We start from the raw sequence: 21,865 nt of genomic DNA, 5'->3' as shown, positions 1-21,865 counted from the left end.
TGACGCCGCCGCCCGCTGGTGATTACGAACGCATGTTCATGCGTGCGCTGCCCCGTAGTTATTTTCGAAGGAAGCACCGCAACGCGCTTTACCGACAGAGGTCATAGGCGCGCACGCACGTCAATGTAGAAGCAACACCCTCCTAGCAAAAGACTGACTGCCCGGAAGCAAATGAACAGCTTGTATAGTCGTAGTCGTAGCCGGTCTTGTTCTTCCAGTTGAAGAAGGTGTCTCGCAGAAAGAGCCTCCGCCACGACCCTTTATCGCGTCATGGGCAGACACAGTCGGAGTCCCAGGACGCTCGTCCTGGATCTCGCTTTTAAGTCTACCTACACGTCTGCAGTAACGCGTGCGGATCTGGAGCTGCCACGCTGCACTTTCCGCGGCTATCCCCTGACAAGGGAGTTTTGTTCAGCAGTGTGCGCTTTTTCGGGGGCATTGTTTCTCCGTGAGCACCTCTATACTAGATGTATTGACATTAGGAGGCGGATATCGATATCAGCCGCTGTGGCGTCTCTTCGTCACTGTAGCCGCCTGTTTTCTATCTTGTCCCTTTGCTTCCGGTACGCCCCCACCGGTGCGTTCACAGGAGTAAGCATTGCCATGGATGTTCACGCGCCACGCCGCTACGCTACACTGCTAAGAACCTCTCAGGATTTGAGTGCTGTGGACTGTCAGACTGAGCGAAAGCTTCGGTACGTTCGCCGGTGCCAATCGGACTGACGCTTCCTCGGGGCTGTTGAAAAACGCTCTAGGTCTTCTTTCTAATGACCAGCCGACGACGGCACGCGAACACGCCAGTTGCGTGCGGCTCCCTACCGCGGCTCGTAGACAGGCACGCACACAAAAAGCCAAACTACCCCGACATGTTCTCCTAGTACGTGCCTTCATGGTGTTCGACATCCATACCCTCTTCGAGCTTATCGCAGCGTTCTTGCGTAGTTTCGTGTTTCACACAACCGCGAATTGGTGTTTCTTCTCTCGGTCCGCTCGTTTGTTCTTGCTTTCCGTACGTGAATGAGCCTGTCGTAAGCCTGTCATCTAAGGTTCTTTGCAATGCGGCAAACGGTTCCCACGCGCACATCGCGCCGCTACCAACATACGCGCGACGCGACTTCGGGGAAGAAACAGAAGAAAACAGGGGAGAACCGCCAGGACACAGTACACGTAGTACTAACCAAGTCAGCCCCAGGCCAGAAAATCACCAAAAAACATGGAACGCGAGCGGAGAGTACTCCTTCCTCTCATCAACCTTGTCCTTATGAAATACAGGTTTCAGCAAGAAGTGTCCCGTGCTTCCAGCAGCAAGCGACCGCACGACGGACTTCAGGAATGAAACAAATCGGTAGCGGGTACCCCTGTCGCCCATCTCCTTCGTATTTTCTGTCTGAGCTCGCGGAAACCAACACTGAGTCTCTAAACAGTTTGGAGCATGGCGCGGCCAGATCGAGTAGAGAAGCGCCTGACGCGCTTAGCGTTTCACTGTTGTTGCACACCCACAGCGACGCCGCATTACTTCACCTTCTGCTTTGTCCGCTCTCTCTTCTGCCTCTGGGAAACAACGTAGTCGGCGATTTCCTGAAAACACGAAATATGGAGCAACACCGGAAATGGAGTACAAGAATTAACCCGCAGATACGTGCACTCTAACACCCACGAACTCTTACGCGCGACCACGCGTCTACCTGAACTGTGTACATGTAGATGCGTATCATCGATTCAGGCCGTTCGACGTACGAAATAAATACGGAGGAGAACCTGCACCCACAGGACGCACTCTCGCAACGATTACACCACGCAAACTGACGCCTGTGCGCCCATATACACGTCGACGCAGCATGAGATACAAGCACACACTATGGACCGCGAACCTGGAGAGTTTGGAAGTTGTCCGCAGTCTCGTCCGGGATGATCACGTCAAAAATCTCCTCCACCTGCGGAACCGAAAAAGACACACCTGACAAATCCCCCCATGCCGCTGAGTCTGTTCGTTCCTCCCGTGTGCGCTGCGCGTCTCCACATGCAGCCGCCAATGGCTGAAGTTGTTCAACACATTCGATGGGTCTTTGTCCGCGAAGGAACTATGGAGTGCACGAGCCACCATCTCCTGTTACGTCCTCGAGAGTAAACCGACGTACGTCGAGGACAAATTCCACTGTGTCCAGACAGTCCCACAGCCGCTCATCCTTCGTGCGCATCTCCTCGAGCTTCCTCGTCGGATGCACGTTCTCGTCCTTGTGCAAAAACTTCTCCGCCATTCCGACGATGTAATCGGTAACCTGGGGGAGCGAAAATACACGCAAATGCGCAATCAGAATTGTGCACATGCTTTCTGAATGACCCGCCGCAGACAGACATACACAAGCGAATAGCGACGCCCGAGTGTGTGGCTGGCGTGCAAGGCAGCATCCCCCCGCGCTCCAACTATACACTCGTGGATACGGTAAGCACCAGTGTGGACAGCCGAGGCACGCGAATTTACCACATGTGTTCGGCATCTTCCCGTCAAGTCATCACAAACAGTGCAAGGGTACGAATACTCACACGCGAACGCACGACGGTTGCCCGCTACACAACTTTGGTGCTTTTACCGCCCTTTCCGTCTACTTGAAACCTCTCCCGCTGCTGCAAAAACGTACATGTACTCAGGGACGTATGTATGTACATTTGCACGGTATGTGTTAGCGCATCTACTGTTTACGGTGCACTGCAATACAAAACCGTTAGTCTGTCGGCGAACTCTCATTTGTTGTAATCCCCCTCGCGCGCTCACCGCCTTGATATCCGTGTCCACTGGGACATCGTGCTTCGCAGGATTTGTGTCGGACGGTTGTTCCCTGCTCGCTGAGTTTGCTCCGGTGGCGTGGGCAGTCTCCGCCCCGGAACTGGTTGCGAAGCACCGACCGGCTCGCAAGAATGGCACGAAGAAAGCGTCTTTGCCTGCGCCACACTTCCGTAAGTCTTGCAGCACGAAATGCGCAGAAACACATGACATCTCCAGTTGAAGCATCCCCCCGACAGCGGACGAAGGTCCTGTTCTTCGGGTGCCGAGAGCCGCGTTCGCTCTTGACGGGACGAACCGCGCTCCGCATCCACTCACGCTTCCGGCCGCCTCGGAGAAGACTCGCGCCGAACGAGGGAAGGAAAGCACACGCGAAACTCTCTCCATGCTTCACGAGATTAATAATGACGAGAAAATGAAGGAACAATCTACGACTGCAAGGCAGGCGTGGAGCGACGGCAGAAAAAAAAGCGGCAACAGCTTCCCACCACGCGTATCGACGAAAGCGCACGCGAGGCACGCCCTCAAAGCGTAACGCGAAGAAAAGGGAAAAGCACGGTAGGAAAATCGTCGGCTCTGGAGTACAGACAAAGAGCGAGATAAAGCAACAAAAAAAGGTTCACACGTACGGCACAAACCGCGTAGAGGCGTCCTCCCAGCGCAGCATATGGACGACCCCAGAAAAGGGGCGACGGAAACGAGGGCCCCACAGATACAGAAAAACGTGATTTATCAGCAAGCGTGCCGTGCTTTAGATGAGAGAACTAGACCTACAGTACCAGCATAAAAACAACCAGCAAAAAATGTGTATTGCGACGTCTTTTGACACAGCGGGCGCCACGGTTCAGCACACGGCGTTGTACGCGTGCCGCGAAGGGAAACCACACGGGCTACGGATGGTGACTCTGCGTCGAAAATCTGTACCGTTGCCAGTCCCGCTTCACGTTTGCGTTTTTCAAAGCGGCGCTTCCTCTCTTCAGTGAAATAAGGCATCTGGGTACATCTGAGGTGTAAGTGCACTCACAAGCCACGAAAAAGGACACTTTACCTTTTTTAAGAGTCGAGGGATCCTGACGGCGTACGGTGTAGGGCGTAGCATGCCATGTCCGTCGTTGGGTAGGGTGATACGTCGCAGATTACCGTTTAGTTCCATTGTCTTTGAGGAAGCAGAGTCCAAACGTAAACTCTGAGGAGGCCAGCACTTTCGTTGGCACGCGACTCTCCCCTCCAAAGAAACAATACAACTGAAGCTTGCGCTGTCGGAATCGACGTTGACCACGAGTACTTCAGACAGCGGCGCGCGCGCGCGTACATCGTCTAGCTGCAGTTCAATGGCGGTGCGAATACCCCTACCCTCTCAAAAGAATCTCGCTCTGAGCTATGTGCAGTTTCCTTTTGTATCAAGCTTTTCTTCAAGCGAGGTACGAGGACGCCTGTAGCTCTGATGTTGTCGCTGTGGCAGCGCCTTCGCGCCCCCCCTCGCGTATCGTGAGGTCCAGCCCCCCCGTAGCCGATGCTACCGGGTCGCCAACCAGCGAAGTGCCAGAGCCCACTTACCGACCAGTTTCACTTCACGTTTTGCTAAGCGGTAGTCACAGTAGTAGTGTCATTCCTTCAAGTGAGCACAGAAATGCACGAAGCTCACAACGGCAGAGCCCCAGGAAACCCGGGAGTCTCGAACAGCTGTGGTTCCACAACAGCGCTCGAGACTGTCGTCCCATGCAGGCGCGCCTCCTCGTTAGCAGCTTGTATCTGGTTCTCTGCCTCTGCGATGAGAAATGTGACGCGATTTTCCTCTGATCGAAATCAATCCGAGGCTAAAAATTGGAGTCGCGGAAGTCGATACCGCATTTTTCGCCGTGATAGTGACTATTTTACGGTGAGCCAGCCCACCCGCCTATTTTCCACTCCTTTCTTCTACGACGAACACTGTGTGCTTGAGTGAACCTTGTTCGCACTCCTTGAGAAACGAATTTGGCTACTTAGAATTAAACGCGCTGGACGCAGTACTGTTCCCCTGCTAGTTTCGAGTTTCAAGCCCACGTTTATTTGCGTGGGTGTGTCGGACATTTTCGTGGCAGTGTTTGCCTGAGGCATTGAAAAGAAAGAGGCGCGGTATTTCGGGGATTTTACCGTTCCGCGAATCGTTGTTCGCAGTCGACAGCCGCGGGGCCGGGGGGGGGGGGCCTGCGTGCTTTTCTCAGCATGCCTTTTTCCCGGGAAATTGCATGAGGAAGCGTGCGGAACTCTCCGCTTCCAAGACAGTGAAAATCCTTGCTTTTATTTTTCCAGCTGGTGAGAAAGATGGGGGATACACAGTCGGCTCCAATCCAGAGGGCTGAGCCGGGAGCAACGGTACCAGGGATGGCATTTGTCAACAGTGACGTAGAGAGTCGGATGATGTCTTCGAGCTCTCCTTCGCAGCAGAGAGACGTGGGAGGCGGCTCTGTCCACGCGGGCCCCGGCTCCAGCGGTGGGGTCCCGCCAGGCGCTGCCGCCGGGTCTTACCTGCGGAGAAATGCCAGCGAAACGACGCAACCACCGAGGCAGGTTCTTCCTGCCCGCTTACAACTGGAGGAAGACGATGTAACGAAAATCACAGGCGAGAAACCCGAGCATGACATGATGTGCTCTGTCTGCCTTGAGCTACTATGGAAACCCGTCATCTTCGAATGCGGTAAGGCGAAGGCGTGTGCTGCGTGGAGTCTTGAGAAGTGAGCTCCGTCAGTGTGACATTAGAGAGGCGTATGAGGGGTTGCTTCATTGTTTGTTTAACGTCTCCATCCCTGCGCCTTTTCTCGAGTCTACCGTCAACGGATCACTGCCGAATGGCGGCGAACCCCCAGCTCTGCAGTTGCCAAGGGACGGTACTCAGTCATAACGCTCTTTCGCCATGCCAGCACCCCAGCAATCGTGTGTATGCTTATGCAAACATGTGCACGTTTTGACTGAGCTTCGAAATAGTGGTGCCGTTGCATCTTCAAACTGGTGTCCACGAAAGCCCGGAGCCCATCGGGATGATGGACGTCTCCGGGCAAAAAAGGAACAGCAGTAGTGGAGGTGGGCTGGGAACTGTGAATGGCTAGTGCGGCGTGTCCGCGTCGTACTAGCCATTCACAGTGCATGTCTCCTCGCACGCAGCCGTGAGCATGCCTCGCTCCATCAACACGCGTAGTTGCTCCACCTGAGAGCCCCTTTGCCGCCGTTGCTCTGTCTTTCGCAGGACATGTTTTCTGTTTCTGGTGCGGCTTCCAGTGCATGAACGCATACGACGTATCCCGGTGTCCATTATGCAAGAATGCCTTCGACAAGTTCCCGCGCGTGTGTCGGCCTTTGAACCTTTTCCTCCTCCGCCGTTTTCCGCGCACGACGACGCTGCGCGATCGCGACATGGCCGAATTTGAGTTCAGTCGGCGGCGGCAAAGTCCGTGTCACATGCGGATTTGTGATACGTCATCGGGCGCTTCCACTGATGCGGTCGGGCGGTGTTCGCGCCAAATCTTGCTTTTAGTGCGAGAGAAGGCGCCAGATATCGCAGCGCTAATGCAGTACCCCGACAAGGCGAGAGGCAGTTCGGACAGCTCAGGGAAGGACGAGTGTGGGAGCACCAGCTCGCGCAAGGTTGATACAGATGAAGCAAAGGATGACTCAGTTGGCTCCCCAGATGATTGCACAATGGACGACATCGACGAGGGAGACACGAGCATCCGGCCCGTGGACCTGCGGGCTGTCGTCACCGGGCACGTAAGAAATCGTGGTGACGATCCTGTGCCAGCGATGGATTCTGATGACGAAGATTCCCCAGTGCCACAAAGAGGACCTTTTCATACCTCCGCCTCTTCTTCGGCCCTCTCAACTTTGCCGGGGCACGAAGAAGCGACTGGTGATTTCGCTCTTGCTGGCAGCAGGGAGGAACAGACCACGACCAGGGATTCAGACTTTGGAGAGGGAGGAGATGGCCTGACGCACGTAAGGCTTGCTATAGAGGGACTGCGTGCCACACACAGACGCCACTGTCAAGGTTACCCTGCCTGCATTCTTGTGTACTTCTCTCGAGCGCAGTACCTACCAGACATCGACGGTATCTCCCACGTTGTGCAGCGCCGTGAAAGTATAGTGTCGAGACACAACAAGTGCCATTCGGGCTGCATCCCCCTAAGCAATGCAGTCCTGCAAACCGACGAGACACCTTTTGTTCCGCTTGTTTTTTGTGCCTTCTCATGTGTAGCATCCTCTATTCAACGAGAACCTGCTGACGATGGATGAGTTCGTCCATTACGGCGTCAGTTGTGACGGTTGTGGGAAAATGCCTATAGTCGGCAGGAGACACACATGTGTCGACTGCGGGAAAGCATCTTGCGACTTCGATTTATGCGGCGCATGCCAAGACGCTGGCTACAGTAGACCTGGCCGATTCAATCAAAACCACTCGTAAGACCCTGCGCGTTGCGAGGGAAGGCGAATTGGTAGCTCATGGAAAGAACTTTTGTCTTGTCTCGCAGCTTCAATTAGTCATATTGTTTCGCGTCCTGCTGTTGAGACGTGGTATTCGATTATGAATTCGTATGCGGTGTCTCAGGCGATGCGTGAGCGACGTAAAATAGTGGTGGAAATACATGGCTTCTGGGGCTGGAGGATGATCATTTGTTCCGTTTATTTCCATTCCACTTGAGGAACACGGTGTGTCTTCGGGCTGTGCGCATCTGCAGGGCTGATCACGAAGTGCGGCTCGTGGAGCAGTCAGCAGCAGAATGGTGGATTCAAAGCCTGAACCGCATGCGGAAGATCCACCCCGAACTTAGTGTGTAAGTGCAATATTCCAGGACGTTCATGCAGTCGCACGCCGGTTTGTGTGCGTAACCTGGAAGCAAGACGCACTGACGCGATACCTTCTCGTGCTGTTGTGCGTGTGCATCTGGCAGCCACCAAATACTCCAGTGGATCCTGATGCATTACCAGGATGTCTGGGTCGCGGATAACCAGCAAGGCGAAGAGACTGCGATGGAGAGCGGCACTGATATTGCTGGGAACGATGCGGTTGCTGCGTAATAGCGGGACGACTGCGAGACATAGTTTCTCTGATATGGGGTTGTGCCGCGTCTTGGCTTGCGACATGGGACAACGCAATAATCGCGTCTGAGTTGCTTCTCTCCTGACTGCGGGCAAGCGCCCCTGTGCGCGATGGATGATGGCGACAAATTGTGGCCGCGCTCTTGGCGGCGTGGTGCGATTCGCGCTGATCCGTTTCGTGTGGTGTGCTTTTCAAGCGAATTTACCAACGTGTAAAACTATACTGCCAGAAGAAGGCTTTCCATCGACAAACAGACTCAGGTTTGCAATTCTTCTGAATGGTTTTCGACGAGTGCGTAGGTAGTCTTGACACATGTGCGCTGTCGTGCTTACATGAGGCTCTCAGTCACCCTCCGCTGAAGGAGTTCTTACCCCTGCCCGAGAATAAGCGCAGCACCGAGTACCCAGTTGCTACGTAGAGAGAGGCAAGAGGCTCCTAGACAGGCAGTTCGAGTGTGCACTGAGCCTTCCTGCCGGTAAGTGTCTTGCAGGCAGGACGTCTGGGGTTTTAGCTACGGCTGCATCTACACGCCGCCATTGAGAATAAGCTGGATCACCAAGAGTTGCGCCAGGATTTCCGCAGAATACATTGAATATGTGTAACTTTGATATCCAGGGTGGGAATACCAATAGCCCTTTAGCAAAGCACACGTGCTGCGTAGTCAAACATAAAGCATATATCTTGCGTTTCAGGGGCAGAGATCCCCGAATGTCTGCTTCGTCGATATCTATGTAATAGTGAATACAGTGCACGCGTGAAGTTTGTCTATGCGTCTCCTGACTTGTTTGCACAGGCAGTTTCTTGCCTTAGCCGGTTGTTCGCGTATGTCCCACTTGCTATTGCAGAAACGGTGTTCGCTACACCGGGACGATAATCATGGAGAATGAAATGCTTTACCTCCTCAATCTCTTGCAGCTTGTCGTAGACCGCTGCCTTGAAAGAACGAATGGTTCCGTGTAGAGCGCTCCCCACTTCTTCCTTGGCTTTATCTTCCAAGAGGGAGCGAAGGGCTGGGTGGTCCAGCTGCAAGTCAAAACTCGGCAGGCATGGCGGAAGAACCTGCATTTGCTCCAAAATCTTCTTTTTTTCCTGCGCCAGCTCTCATAAACGACCGAATATCGTCTATGTGGCTTCCCCTATAAGACTCACAGCCTTCACGTTTGCTGCAAGCTTGTCAAAACTAGCTCTTTGGCACTCCGCAAGTCTTCGAAACTTCTGCTGAATTTCGGATTGTGCGGATTCGAACCTAGTAGTGAACAAACCATAGATTGATCGCGCATAGTGCTCTGTATTGCTCCCTTACTCTGAATGGACTCGATCGAGTACATCAAGCTTGGCATTTTCCATGCACTCTGTGGCCTTCAACTGGCAAAAGACAACACAAGTACACACCTGGTCTGGCGTTGCCAAACTGTTAGCCTCACTAGTAGCCCCACAAAGCTGTCAATAGAATGTGGCAACCGCGCAGAACTGGAGCTGCCAAGAGAGTTGGCGACAGCTTTCGCTGAAACACGGTCAGAACTGTCAGATCACACAGGTGCACTGCATACACCCACCCGGATACAGCTTTTGCGCCTCCGGTGGAGAGCCGAGACCTTGAGTGTAAATCCTCTGAAACCGCGATACAAGGACAGAGGCTATATTTGTCAAAAATGTGACTGACCTTTTTTCTGTTTCGGACATCCAGAAAAGGTGACTGCAACGCCCGGCATCCGTGAAGCCCCTGTGGTTGGTGGCGACCGCTAGGTGATTCGGTGCAGCACACCCGCCCCGCAAAATCATTGGGTGCTGTAGAAACGTTGTGCATGTTCTGATGGCCATCAGAAGCCTGGAGAAGGCTTCGATCAAGACCGTGCGCTAGCTGACTTCGGTCTCGTTACCACATTCATACCTGTTCGAGTTCGCCGTGCTCTGCTACTGCCTGACCTAAGGCAACCGTCAAATGTGTGTCTGAATTCGTTGGTGGTGTGGATGACAGTCAGTCCTTCGTTGACCCTAAAGAATGCTTTCTACCCTGGCTGATGGAGGACTCGAGCATTGCAATTGTCTTCTGAGATTGGTGAAGATTGATGGTTCCACCGGCTTCGCTGTTAAAGGGTGCCGTGATTTCTTTTTGTAGTGGCCTGCAGAACCGCAAATTGGTTGGAGCTTGAAGCAGGCCCGGATCCGGCAACGGTACCTGTGTTCGATATTGGCGGTCAAGCGAGCTGATGTCCCGAGGAAGGCGTTTTTCTTTTCATCGTTGGATGGAGGCATCACATCATGCGATGGTAGGGCATAATTCCCGTGTGATAACCACTGTGCTAGATGGGCTTCCGCGCTGGCGTGCCCGCCTTGGTCGAGTGATTGTTGTAGTGTTTGACCCTGAGGAGTTGTCGTCCCAGAATCATCTCGGCAGCTGGAGTCTCCGGGATCAGCGTTGACCGCCGAACTCGTCGGCGTATCGCTCTGGGTTATGGGTCCTTGCAACGGGGTCACGCACTCGAAATCAACGACTTCGATGTCTTTCGTTGAGGCGAAGTCCACTGGGCGACCAGGTGCTCTTGTCCCATTCGGCCCGTGTGCGAGAAATGCCGTCGGAGAGTCTGCACCTGTAGACTCGATAACTATATCTCGCAGAAGCATGCTTGGCTCATATCAAAGGGTTACATTGGCTAGCGACAGTATCTGCGGAGGAGTTGCAAAGAACGGAATCCGGCGCAGCCAGGCTGACGACTGCTTCGCGTGTGGAGGAGGGCGCCTCCTCTAAGTCCTGCCATATTGAGTGTGGTTGCAGTCCACACACGATCTATCTGTTTGCCAAGTCTCACCTTCGTTGAAGCAAAGTCAGTGCGTTTCCTCCGTGATCCAAGCTCACAGCTGTGAGCGCCGGCGTGCTCGTCTCCTCCGTTACTACTGTTAAATCGCAAATTCGGACTCCCGAGGAGGTCAAGCAAGTCTTTGTCTGGTGCTTCCATATCCTGCTGCTGTTTCCATCGAACATCAGAGAAACCCAGACACATAGAGGACAGCACTTACCTCCGATGGTACCGCGCATCCGAGGGCCGCCGCGAACTCAGCAAGTCGTGATGACTCGTGAAAGTCCATATCTAAAGTGACGGTGGCGACGTCTTCGAACCCAACTTCTCTGCCTGAAGGCACACTTCTTTTCATGGTCACTGAGCGCTATATTCAATCGCGGAAGCCTTACACTCTTCAGGAACCCGTATTAACTGCAGACTTGCACGCGAGTCTTCATACAGTACTGTCTTGAGGCAGTAATGAGGTACTTCGAAATGCTCGTCCTGAAGGGGTGTTGATACGTGTAGACGTAGATAGCGGTGGCTCAGTTACCTCGTTCTGGTTGCCTCGTACGACGATGGAAAACTGGTCAACCATCACCCGCCCCATAAAGGCCTTGCTCTGCTTCTGAGTGTATCTCGAAGTTGTCCATTCCGAGGGGTGTGAACCTGCTCACCTCCACTTCAATACGAGCACTGAGTTCGGTGGGCTGCTTCCTAGCTTCGCACTCCGTGACCAGGATACTGCTAGTGAACGCGTTTTTCTCCAGTCTCTCGTGCACCACCGCTTGATATCTGTCTTTCAAGACATCGAATACTGCTTTAGCAAACTTCATCGCCCGTCTGGACGAGGATATATTGAGGAGCCCCAATCTCCTTGCATTCTCGATCCCATGAAATACGATACTTGCTGACGCAGCGCTAGTAACGCCCGCACCAACGGGAAGCATATATCCAGTCTTACAATACAGGATTCTGAGTTCCTCTTGCGCTCCTCTTACTGCCGCATTTGTAACGTCTGTGAGGATTTCATCGAGCTAGAAGTGACCCGATTCAAGGCTTTCATTTGCTTAGACAAAACATACAAACATCACTGACCTCTCTTAGTTGACTAGCTGAAGGCTTGAACCGTTCAAGTAGTAAATCGGACACCTGCGCGGCTGCGACAGAAGCCTTTGTTGTTAAGTATCCCCGAGCCAAGCGGGTCCGAAGGGAGAACCCGTCTGTGGCAAAATATGGAACGAAAGCAGCTAGCCTCGGCCATGTGGTACACTCACCGCCCGTTTGGTCCTTTTGTGCAATCATATGAGCTGCGACGGAGACTTGGAGCGAGCACAAGATTAGTTCTGCAGCAGCACCCTTAATGTCCCAGCGAAAGCGATCCCGTTCATCTGCGTCGTTATCGTACTTTTAATTTTGCCCCCCAGAGCCGGCAATATAACGTCTACGCTTTGCCACAGTATACGCAACTGAACAGGCGACGTGTAAAAGCGTGATCTGAGCTGGGTCAACATCTAGAGAGAACATACAAGCAAGTCCATGCAAGTTTGCGTCATCCTCGTCAGGCTGACTCCAGCACCTTCCTGCCACGCATGGGCTATACACTCGACCATGTCCTGAAGCCAAGGTGTGTACATAAAGGTATCGGCACGAAAGGAAATCTGAAAGTACCGTGTATAGTGTGGTGCTGTAGGCTGACGAAAAGCACTCGGTGAGTTGCGCATCATCCAGACCGTCAAGCATGATTATGAGAGCAGCGACAGTTTTGCCGCTGTTTGGTTCCGTCACGCCCTCAAGCGCAATCGCCAGCAGTTCCTCGACCACTTGAGGATCAACCATGTGAGACTGTTGTGGTTCTGCCTCGAGAAGGATGCGGATTTCCTTCAGAGCCAGCAGTAGGTCTGTCGTGCCGCTTTCCCTGGCCTTCTTGAGACCAGCACGGCACAACTGAGCCCATTCTTGCTGACGACCACTTGTCACCATTCTTCCCTCCGAGACGAAGGAAAAAAACCGGGGCTTTATACTCGATAAGCGACAAAAAATGCCAAGAACTGCGGAGCAGTAAGACATGCGGTGCATATCTTGTGCGGCAAGCAACCTGCAGTCTGTAAGGGATGCTGACATGAGTGTATTTGTGAAGGCTTCGGTGGGTGAAAAGCTAAGTCGTGTGTACGGACAGGTAACGCGGGGCCTGGAAGCTCGATGTCAGTTCCCAGGGGCGGAGGTATTCAGAACTGCGGACTGTTTCCCAGGGGTGGACGTATTCAGAACTGTGGAACGTTCCTCTCGAAAACAGTTGCGTTCGTCAACCTCATGACTCGGGACTCCTCCAGCGGTGGCAGCAGGCAGAAGCTGAAGCAGCTTTTGCAGTGGGTCCCGATCCGAGAATACCATCGACGCGATGGCTCCGATTGCGAGCACTTTCCATGCAGGTGTTCTGTTTCGTAGTCCAAATTCCTACAGATATAGCCTGCGCGACACTGAGTTGGCGTCACGCACGTGCCAGGTCACATATTCGTTGGCGGAACCACATGAGACTATACCAGCCGAGAATCGAAAACCACCAGCATTTGCAGGGTGCCCGGGTTGGAGTCATGACAGAGTGTGGCGTGGCGGTACTTGCCCAGTGTCTTTCTCTGATAGCCAGCCGAACGAGTTGCTCTTCAGCCATCCCCATTTCGCAGGCAGTGCCAATCGTTCTCCTGAAGTGTCGCCTTGTGATAGATCTCGTGTGCGAGACCAGCCCCGTGTGCAGAAAAGAGATTTCATCCAGCCGAGGAAGGCTCAGCACATACCCGTAGACTGCCGCATCCACTCACTCTGCACATCCATGCTAAGTTTCTGCTGGTAAACATCAACAACGTCCCGAAACTCATCTACATGGGCTAGTTTTGAACGAATAAAACAACATGGCGTGTGCTACACGTAGGGCACGCCTGGTAGCAAGGGAAATGATCCGGATGCCGATTTCGGCACGAACGGGAGCAAGAGTGTACATGGACAGAGGAACTATAGTCACTCTTACTTCTTCTTCCCTCTTCTCCCTTTCTTTCCGCGAGAGTTCTTCTTCATGGCAACGTACTCTTCTCTCTGTCTTATCCCCCTCCAATATGACTGGAGAAGAGTGGCTGCAGCCGCGAGCCTTTCCATTTTTCTTTCCATCACAGTCTGACGGGCGTGTTCTATCTTTTGCTCTTGCCGGATTCTCTCCGTTTCCTGGTCGATTCCTTGCAACTGCTGTTGCATATGTGACACGGTCTCTTCCTTCGCCGCATTTGTTTTTGTAACGTCCCTAACCTCTGCACCAGAAACGCCCCACACTACTCGCCTGCCGTTAAAGACATGTTTCACGTAACACTCTGCATATGCTGCCGGTAGGAATTTAAACACGGAGACGCTTACCGGCATCTTTTTCAAACATTTCACGGTCGTAGGTCTTGATGATGCGCTCGAGATCTTTCTCTGCTATTTTCTTCTTGCTTTTCAAGGTATCGGCTTCCTCTTTGTCTCTATAAAAGACCAAGGAGTTATGCTTTTGCTGTTGACTGATCCGTGCTGAAAGATCGGAGGCTCGCACTTCAAAGCTGTGCGCGTGCTCTGCTGCTCTTTTTCCATACGACTCGTGCAGCTGTGTAAGGCGCTGCTCGGTGAAGTCACGGACATCCTGTAAGTCCGCTTTCAACTTGACTACCATTTCTGACGACCGGCTAGAGGCTTTACCCCTTTCCGTTCGAAGTAGTGTTAGCTGTTTTTCAAGTTCCGCTCGTCGGGACGACGCGGCCTTCTCTTGCAATACGTATCGGTCCAACAGCTCCTGACGGGCGCGTTCTTCTTCGACGGTCATCTTCATCCTCTTTACCATGACCTCCTAAACACGTGGAAGACGCACTGACGCATCAGGTGAGCCTTTTTTTCTTTGGAATTTGAGTAGCGTCTGTATGGAATACACGGATCAGGTTCTTAGCGTGGCACACGCGTAGTAACTGGATAGTCGCCAAAAATGGAACTATCTGTGCGACCAGTGATGGCACTTGTCATTCACCTGCATATCTGCGAAGACGTGGATGAGCTTCATAGAATTGATAGGACGCGTTTCCTGAAATGTCCTCAGTTCCTGTACAACATTCGGAATCATGCGCATGCGCCGACAGAGGTCTCTGGTATTTTTCTCGAGCTGCTCAGTGATTTCCTGGACGTCGTCGGTATCCAGTGTAACGAGTGAGTCCTCGTTGGCGTTGTTGATGCTTCCCTGATACAATTCTTCAAGACGAATTTGATCAGCCAACCTTCTTTCCAACTCCGGTCCGAGCAAGGTAGACGCCTTGTCTCCCTCGTCACCTTGGATGCCCTCCAGGACCTGTACGGAGTTGCTCGTGAAAAAGTAGCGCATCATAGTGGGGCCTTCTGTCAGAGAATTCCCGCCGCTCTAGCGTTACACGAGACGATTTCGCATACCTGGCGGGTGGCGACTGATAGGTACGTGAGCTTCTCTGTCAACTCCTCCATTATAGCTACGACGCGCTGAGCGTCAACATTCAAGGACTTTCCTGACATTTTGATTCGGTTGCTGCTATTGGTCGCTGATTCCGGAAGACAGGCTCACCCACCCTGCTTCGTTTGAGAGCCCCGGAGGGCTAATCGAGGCGACAGAGATGCTGTTATACAGCGCCACCGAAGGACGGGGACAGCTACGGAGGCCTGCTGCCCGTGCTACTCCAACTAGGGGTAAAAATGCCGCTGAAAAGCGGTTTTAAGGCAAATTTCACTCGGTGACCGTCGCAGGAGTGTATGAAAGAGTACCGTGGTCATTTGTGTATACTGTTGCAGGGTGCCCTAAAGGAAGACTCGCGAAGAGAGGGGAAGACCAATAAGCTTAGATTGCGCCAAGCTGAAACCCCCCCGACGAGGGGCGGGGTTAGATCAAGGAATTCACCCTGTCCGCTTGCTTCCTTTGCGTTGTAAGGCCACGAATTATCTTATATTTAAGGGACCAGCGGTCAAAAAGGGACCGAACGCCGCAACCGGTGTTCGGTCCCTTTTAGCTCGGCGCCAGACGCAGCAGTGACGACCTCCTGAACGCCTTTCCGGTCACGCCTGAGTTTGAAGAAAGATAGTTGAAACGACCGTGCGAAACAGATTACAGAACCAGTATGCTAACCAATCTGTCAAGGTCTATATCGAGTGACTACGTTATGATTTCGTGCAAACGCTGTGTACTCCCCCCTCGCATGCAACCCGGTACCCCTGTTTCCTCAAAACTTGTTCAGTTTTGTCCTCGTTCTCGACGTGCATCAGCAATGGTAGGGCAAAATGCTTCAGTTTCAATAAATACTGCACGCGAGCAAGGAAAGATTCAGCGAAGAGTTGCATGAAAACACAGCAAGCTCTGAGTGCCGCCCCCGCTGTTCACAAGTGCACACGGAATCGAGGTCACCTTTACGAGGCGTTTTATACACCATCGCGATTCTCTGTCCAGGGTCGCACAACCTTTCGTCATTTGCACAACCTTTCGTCACCCCAGAATGCTGGCCCTTCCGAGAGCCATCAAATGTTTACTTGTGAAGCTAGGGACGGAAAGCACATCGAGTGCCACTAGGGGTGGGACACACACTCATGACGCCAATGTCTCACTTTTTCCTTCGACCGCTGTTGCCGTTTCTCCTCCAGTGCGAGTGTGCAGCTCATAGTCTGTATATGTTTTCTTGAATGGGGCATACGCGGTTCCCCTCTATTTTTTCAGTAAGGTGTTTATCCACTGCACTGAGCGCTATCCGGTCTGTTGTAACCGGCCGTTCCCTAAGCCTTGAATGCTCCCTGGATTGCCACACTGCAGCGTACGGGAGACGGCGTCCCTAAATCTCGCGGCTCATCTAGTTCACCAGCTTCTATATTCTGCGGCGGGTTCTCCAAGTGACAAGGCATCTCTTCACGTGAAAGCGGACGGCTAGAGGCAGAAACCGCATCTCTGCGCACCTCTTCCTCATTGTCTTTTTCTCGATTCTTAAAGTCGTAGGAGCTGGCCGAGCTTTCTGAGGATCCCGCGTCTTTTGTATCGGCTTTCCTGCTTCCCCAGTTTGTTCGTTTTGGGCGGAACTCCATCGACTAGTTGATGATAAGGCTCTTCGTGTGTGACGAACTCGAAGTGTGTAACCGACCCGCGCCTGCCCAGAGACTGTTGTCAGACTTCTCTTCTGTTCATGTATCGTCACCCGAGGCGTACGACGAGATAACTGCGATATAACTCCCCGGGACGCAGCTGTTCACATCGATACGGTTGAAGTGAAGGCCTCCACGATGTCAGCATCCTCCTGTGCCCCTGGCGGGGCTGCGTTAACTGCTGCGGACGAGGCTTTTCTTTCCTACGACTGGGGAAAGAGTGCCAAATGGCAGGCATATCTGGACAGTTTGTATCCAACCCCACCGCTAAGCAAGATGCTCAAATGGAAGAAGAAGTTCTTCAAGACACATGAGGTGAGTTTGAGTCCGGCACCCCGCGCGCACCGTTCCACATGAATACTTAACGTTTGTAAACTGCACCTGCGAACAGAGGTGTTGCGTAGTGCATGGAGGAAACCCGGTCTCGGAAAGCGGTTCTGCTGTATGTCTCAATCTTTTGAACACATACTCGAGGCCATGTTCGGTTTCTCGTGCGTAGTCGCTCGTAAATCCGCTGCGTCCGCGATTCGGCGCGGAAACTTGGACGCGCCGGCAGCGTGCAGAGATGCAGGGGAGGTGGACGGTATGCGTTGCAGCATCCTCTGAGATCCTCTGTTTGGATACGGGTAGGAAAGTGCCAATTCTATCCGTACATAGTGCCATAGTCAATGTACTACGCGCTTCTGAAGGGCGCCCTGGTGACGGCGTGGGCTCATTCCTCTGCTTTTCGAGGCTAATCGCCTCGTAGCGTTCCTAACTCGACGTCTACTTTGATGAGTCACCCTTGCTCTCCAGCTTTCTCGATATATCGTCAGATCAGGCGGGCTCGACAGCGTTTGTGCGCACCTGCGTGAACGTTTTTCTCGCCTCCGTAGGGGCAGCTCGTCTGACTGTATCAACGGCTGTTTTTCCAGGCTACAACTCTCATGCTCTTTGCTGTCCATGACTTGTTCTTCTGTGTTGGCTGTCACCAGAATCCAGACTTTGACCCCGATTCACCAGCCCTCGAGGCTGCCTTGGATGAAACCAGCCGTTCGAGCGCGTCGGCGTCACGCTCTCAGGCGCCGGCGTCGATGAGTTCTAGCGGAAGTGCGCCAGCGGGCGCCTCTTACGCCCAGTACGCCTCAGGTTACACGTCTCCGGCGCGGACGTCCATGCTGCGTTCGAAAATCCTTCCGCCTGTGTGCGCTCTCAGCCTCATCGTCGGCCTGCTGCTCTCCCTGCTGGCAGTGTTTGCAACTCTGCGGGGCTCCGACTCCAACAGCGTGAGTTCGCGTGCGTTCATCCCTTCTGAATCAGGTGACGAGTAGAAAAGGAGAGTGTGTGGAGGGATTCAAGGCGCGTTTTATTGCGATCGTGGAAGCATGGGTGTCACGAATCCCTATTGGCGCGACACGGTCACCCGCTTCGGCCGCCCGTCCATCACGAAGCGTAATATCGCGTCTTCCTCCTCTTGGAGAAGCACCGCGCGACCAGTTTGCTCCACTCCACACAACAAACGCGTTAGCAGCACTCAGTCGTCTGACTTGCGTGTGCGGGGCTGGACTACTCATGTAATGTGAAACGATCCGGGTTTCCCTAGGTTCAACTGCGCTTGGAGGATAGTGAAGAACCAGAGACTTCACTCGCGGATGCAGAGCCGGGTGGCACTGTGCGTCTATGAAACTATGCTTCCCTTTTCACAGAATCATGAAGTGTGGCTGAGATACCTGCCAAGGTCCATCTTGGCGTTGTTTCAGCTCGGGTCGCACGTTCATGTGTCTGCCTTTGTTGAGAGCGGCAGCGGCTGGTTGTCGGCTATGATTATCCTCCCAAGCGGCAGTTCGTCATCTTCGGGTGTCGAATGACTCATTTTGGTGGTTCCAGCCACCCCTGCTGCACACTCATCGATCCTGTGGATCGTGTTTTAGCCGCATGGGTCTCTGTATCCGAATGGGGATTTCTCTAGTGTGGGGCGCATTCGCGACATCGGGCTCGAAATTTCTTTCGTGTTGCCGCTTTCTCAGGCTCTCTGGTGTTATGGCATCTGTTTCTGTCTACACAGCGTCCCGGCCTCCCGGGGTCCCTCATCCTCGCTACATCTTTCCTTCTTCACCTGTACATCGTGATGGGAGCTCCCCCAATCCGCTTCTCGAATTTCTCTGAGTCGGTCAGCTCGAGTCTCCCTACCTACATCCAGCACGCGATTCACCAGGATTCGGTCCACGCCTTGCTGTACCTGATCTTCACCGCAGCGATGCCCCCCTCTCTGCCGGCTTTTCTCTCCCCAGCGGTCTCAGCTGTTCTCATTTTCTCCACGCTCATGTCGACGGGAGACGGCATCCCGCCCTTCGTTCGCAAGTAGGTCAACCATCGTCGGAGGAGCTTCGCCGCGAGCTTCAGCGATCTTCGGGTGTGTATCCTGTCCTCTGAAGCAGCAGGCGAAACTGATCCCAGAGGCGGAGCCCTATGCGGAAACGCCCGTCCCTCCCTGTTCTTTCCACCGCCTGTAGACAGCTCCTTCGGAGACCCACAAGGGATGGAGAGAGAAATCTGCAGTGTCGACGCGCACGTGGGGCCTCTGGGCGGGTTCGCGGGGCGCGAGAAACCGGATGATCGATCGGGACTCCTGTGTTCACCATTTGATTATGAACCGTTCTGCCTGCCTGTGCTTGTCTGTTGTTGCCTCGCCGTATCCGCGTTCTGCAGCAACGCCCTGGTGCGCAAGCTCGTCGGCAGTGTGCAAGGAAACGTAGGCTCCACGAGCTAAGATGGTAGTTCATAATGAGATATCCTTATTGAAAACTGAACCATTTAATGTTTAATTTCAAAACCACACATATATCTACGTATCAGTCATAGACATTTTGGCCGCTTCACTTTATTTGCCAGACACGCAAGCTGCTTGACAGATGATGAGGGCACGAGCACACTGAAATGTGTCGCGGACGGTAGCTGCAGTTGCAGAAGTTCCTCTTCTCTCCTGCTGTGTTTACCTGCTTGCAGAGGATGCTGCTGATGCAGCAGCGGGCCGATGTGGAAGTCTTTTTCGGTGTTTTCTTCATCGTGGCCCGGATCTTGACGCTCAACTTCTCTCTTGCTAACAGCATTCTCCCTGCGTTCCTTTACTTCCATCTCTTCAGACTTCGGTAAGCGCCACCAACAGCCAGTTTAAACGTTAATTGCCTTCCCGAATGGCAATTCTTGCTCTTTCGGAGCCTTGCGTGGAGGAGTGGCTCGCGGAAGTACTGTGCGAGTGTATCTTGCTCTCTCGTGCAACCCCTGGGTTGACCTGTTTCTACAATTCGAGAAGTCACGTAGATGAGCATTCCGACGTCCTCTGCACCGTGGAACTGCCTGTAGAGCTTTTTGCTGATACGAACAAGTATACCCGTTCCCTGTCGGGCTGTGGCGGCCTCATGTGCGAGGCGCTGAGCCGCAGCTCACGGCGCTGTCAGTCGTGGGCCGACGAGCGCCTGCGGTCAGCTGTACCGTGGCTACGGCGCTCCTGGCCTGCCTTCGGTGAGGGAGACAGTGTCCTTAAGAAGTGGAGGGCACAGATTCACGTATCCAGTGTTTAGGGTTTGAATGCGCTGCGTAGGAGGCTGGAGATCTGAACACGCGTAACTTGCTTTGTGAGTGCGTATGACCGCCGTCGCAGGTATTCTTCATGCGGCTTCACCCACACCACCTTCCGCAGAATCGATGGTAATGCGACGAGAGATGCGCAAATAATAGAGGGTTCGTAAACAGTGCTGCCTACACAAGAAAGTAGCCACGGCTTCGCGAATCGCCCCAGCCCAACAGCCGCGAGGAATATGTGCGTCGTCAGGTGTAGCTTCGGCAGTGGAAAGAGCTGCGCTTCGTGTGGCCATCGAGGAAGCACCTCGCGCGCGATCTTTCGAGAAGTCGCGCAGCCGCCCCTCTTGCACTTTCCGAGGCCGCAGTGCTGCGTCTCTCGCGTGTGGCGAGGTGGAACTAGCAATCCGTAGTGTCTGCCGAACTTGCTTCACTGCTGCGTTTGCCTTGTAGCAGGGGAAGGCTCAGTAGCAGACCGCAATTGATAAGGTTCTATTCGTATCACTTGAAGGCATGAAGGGGCGCATAGAGCAACGAGAGAGACGGGCGGCATATACCGTAGGGCCGGCGGCCTGCCAGAGTCGCGCTGCCACGGTCGAGCCGGTCCTTGACTTCTGCGCTGTGCCCCTGTGAGTCTGTGATACCCTCTCGCAGCCTTCATTTCCCGACTGGTCTTCAAACCGGCGTGCCCGCCATTTGTCGGGTCTTTCTATCGCCGGGTATGTGCTCACGAGGACGCCAACAGTGCGGCACGCAGAGGCGTTGTTTCTGTCGCCTAGAGCGGGTTATCAGCACTCAACGATTGCCAGGTTGCATTTCGCGTCAGCGGCAGGTTGTAATGGAAACTATCGAGCTGCATGCAGGTAGTTGACGTTATTTCTATCGCATGCGGACCTGATGCGGGCGGGGTCGTGTTCAGACTCTCAGCATGTGTCTGGTACGCATGGAGCATGTGAATCAGGACCAGCTGAGTTCAATGCCGCGCAGACAACGCTTGGCTACTTTCTTCTCGTCGTGTCTACCTGCGTGCCGCGTGGACGAGTGGCAAGTAGCCTCGGAGACACCTGCAGCCATTCGGGGATATCCAAATCTGACACACAGTTGGAAGACGAAGTGACCCATGTGGCAGACCAGTTTGGCACCGAACAAAACCGAGTAGCCATTTCCGGGCAAACCGAGCAGTGCAGATCCCCCCTCGTTAGTCGTCTGCCGCGCTACGCTCGTATTCGACTGCTTTTTTCGTTGCTCTGCTTGCAGATTCAGGGAATATGCAAGGCCCTTGTGGAGCCTCAAGTCCCGTCAGCAGGCTCAGCAGCCCAACAGCGCTGCGTCATCCAATGAGATCAGTGCTGAAGCCGTCTGCGTGTCTCGTGGCAAAAAATAGGGGGCCCGCTGGGACGCAGCCACGGATCTAAGAAGAATCCGCGGAAGCAAGCCCTTTTCGATGACAGAGTTAGGGCGGGGGAGGAGTGCCTAATAACCTATACATTCTGAAAGACACATGTATGTGGTTGAGCT

General features: G+C 53.5%; 7 protein-coding genes across 7 annotated transcripts; 2 read left to right on the top strand and 5 right to left on the bottom strand.

Annotated features, from left to right (window-relative positions):
* Positions 1-1,512: 1,512 nt before the first annotated feature.
* On the bottom strand, positions 1,513-3,169 carry BESB_053450 (uncharacterized protein; the record flags this gene model as incomplete). Its single annotated transcript, XM_029363780.1, has 4 exons — positions 1,513-1,578; positions 1,872-1,934; positions 2,139-2,279; positions 2,774-3,169. 4 exons carry the CDS (start codon positions 3,167-3,169, stop codon positions 1,513-1,515), a joined length of 666 nt encoding a protein of 221 aa, XP_029219703.1.
* A 3,048-nt stretch (positions 3,170-6,217) lies between these two features.
* Positions 6,218-7,831, top strand: BESB_053440 (uncharacterized protein; the record flags this gene model as incomplete). Its single annotated transcript, XM_029363779.1, has 4 exons — positions 6,218-6,751; positions 7,011-7,213; positions 7,492-7,587; positions 7,705-7,831. 4 exons carry the CDS (start codon positions 6,218-6,220, stop codon positions 7,829-7,831), a joined length of 960 nt encoding a protein of 319 aa, XP_029219702.1.
* Positions 7,832-8,618: 787 nt separating this feature from the next.
* On the bottom strand, positions 8,619-10,478 carry BESB_053430 (uncharacterized protein; the record flags this gene model as incomplete). Its single annotated transcript, XM_029363778.1, has 3 exons — positions 8,619-8,876; positions 9,003-9,099; positions 10,033-10,478. The coding sequence occupies 3 exons, from the start codon at positions 10,476-10,478 to the stop codon at positions 8,619-8,621; spliced, it is 801 nt and encodes a 266-aa protein (XP_029219701.1).
* A 12-nt stretch (positions 10,479-10,490) lies between these two features.
* On the bottom strand, positions 10,491-11,006 carry BESB_053420 (uncharacterized protein; the record flags this gene model as incomplete). Its single annotated transcript, XM_029363777.1, has 3 exons — positions 10,491-10,520; positions 10,664-10,813; positions 10,872-11,006. The coding sequence occupies 3 exons, from the start codon at positions 11,004-11,006 to the stop codon at positions 10,491-10,493; spliced, it is 315 nt and encodes a 104-aa protein (XP_029219700.1).
* An 808-nt stretch (positions 11,007-11,814) lies between these two features.
* On the bottom strand, positions 11,815-12,616 carry BESB_053410 (uncharacterized protein; the record flags this gene model as incomplete). Its single annotated transcript, XM_029363776.1, has 2 exons — positions 11,815-11,856; positions 12,305-12,616. The coding sequence occupies 2 exons, from the start codon at positions 12,614-12,616 to the stop codon at positions 11,815-11,817; spliced, it is 354 nt and encodes a 117-aa protein (XP_029219699.1).
* Positions 12,617-13,654: 1,038 nt separating this feature from the next.
* On the bottom strand, positions 13,655-15,187 carry BESB_053400 (uncharacterized protein; the record flags this gene model as incomplete). The annotated part of the gene is made up of 3 exons (XM_029363775.1): positions 13,655-13,932; positions 14,036-14,501; positions 15,089-15,187. The coding sequence occupies 3 exons, from the start codon at positions 15,185-15,187 to the stop codon at positions 13,655-13,657; spliced, it is 843 nt and encodes a 280-aa protein (XP_029219698.1).
* Positions 15,188-16,927: 1,740 nt separating this feature from the next.
* BESB_053390 (uncharacterized protein) lies at positions 16,928-21,688 on the top strand (the record flags this gene model as incomplete). Its single annotated transcript, XM_029363774.1, has 8 exons — positions 16,928-17,104; positions 17,764-18,054; positions 18,834-19,129; positions 19,478-19,520; positions 19,775-19,917; positions 20,430-20,476; positions 21,002-21,066; positions 21,605-21,688. 8 exons carry the CDS (start codon positions 16,928-16,930, stop codon positions 21,686-21,688), a joined length of 1,146 nt encoding a protein of 381 aa, XP_029219697.1.
* Between the last annotated feature and the right edge of the window lie 177 nt (positions 21,689-21,865).

The sequence above is a fragment of the Besnoitia besnoiti genome, chromosome IV (genome assembly GCF_002563875.1).
Source record: "Besnoitia besnoiti strain Bb-Ger1 chromosome IV, whole genome shotgun sequence".
Taxonomy (NCBI): domain Eukaryota; phylum Apicomplexa; class Conoidasida; order Eucoccidiorida; family Sarcocystidae; genus Besnoitia; species Besnoitia besnoiti.
This window is presented reverse-complemented; position numbering and strand designations above follow the sequence as displayed.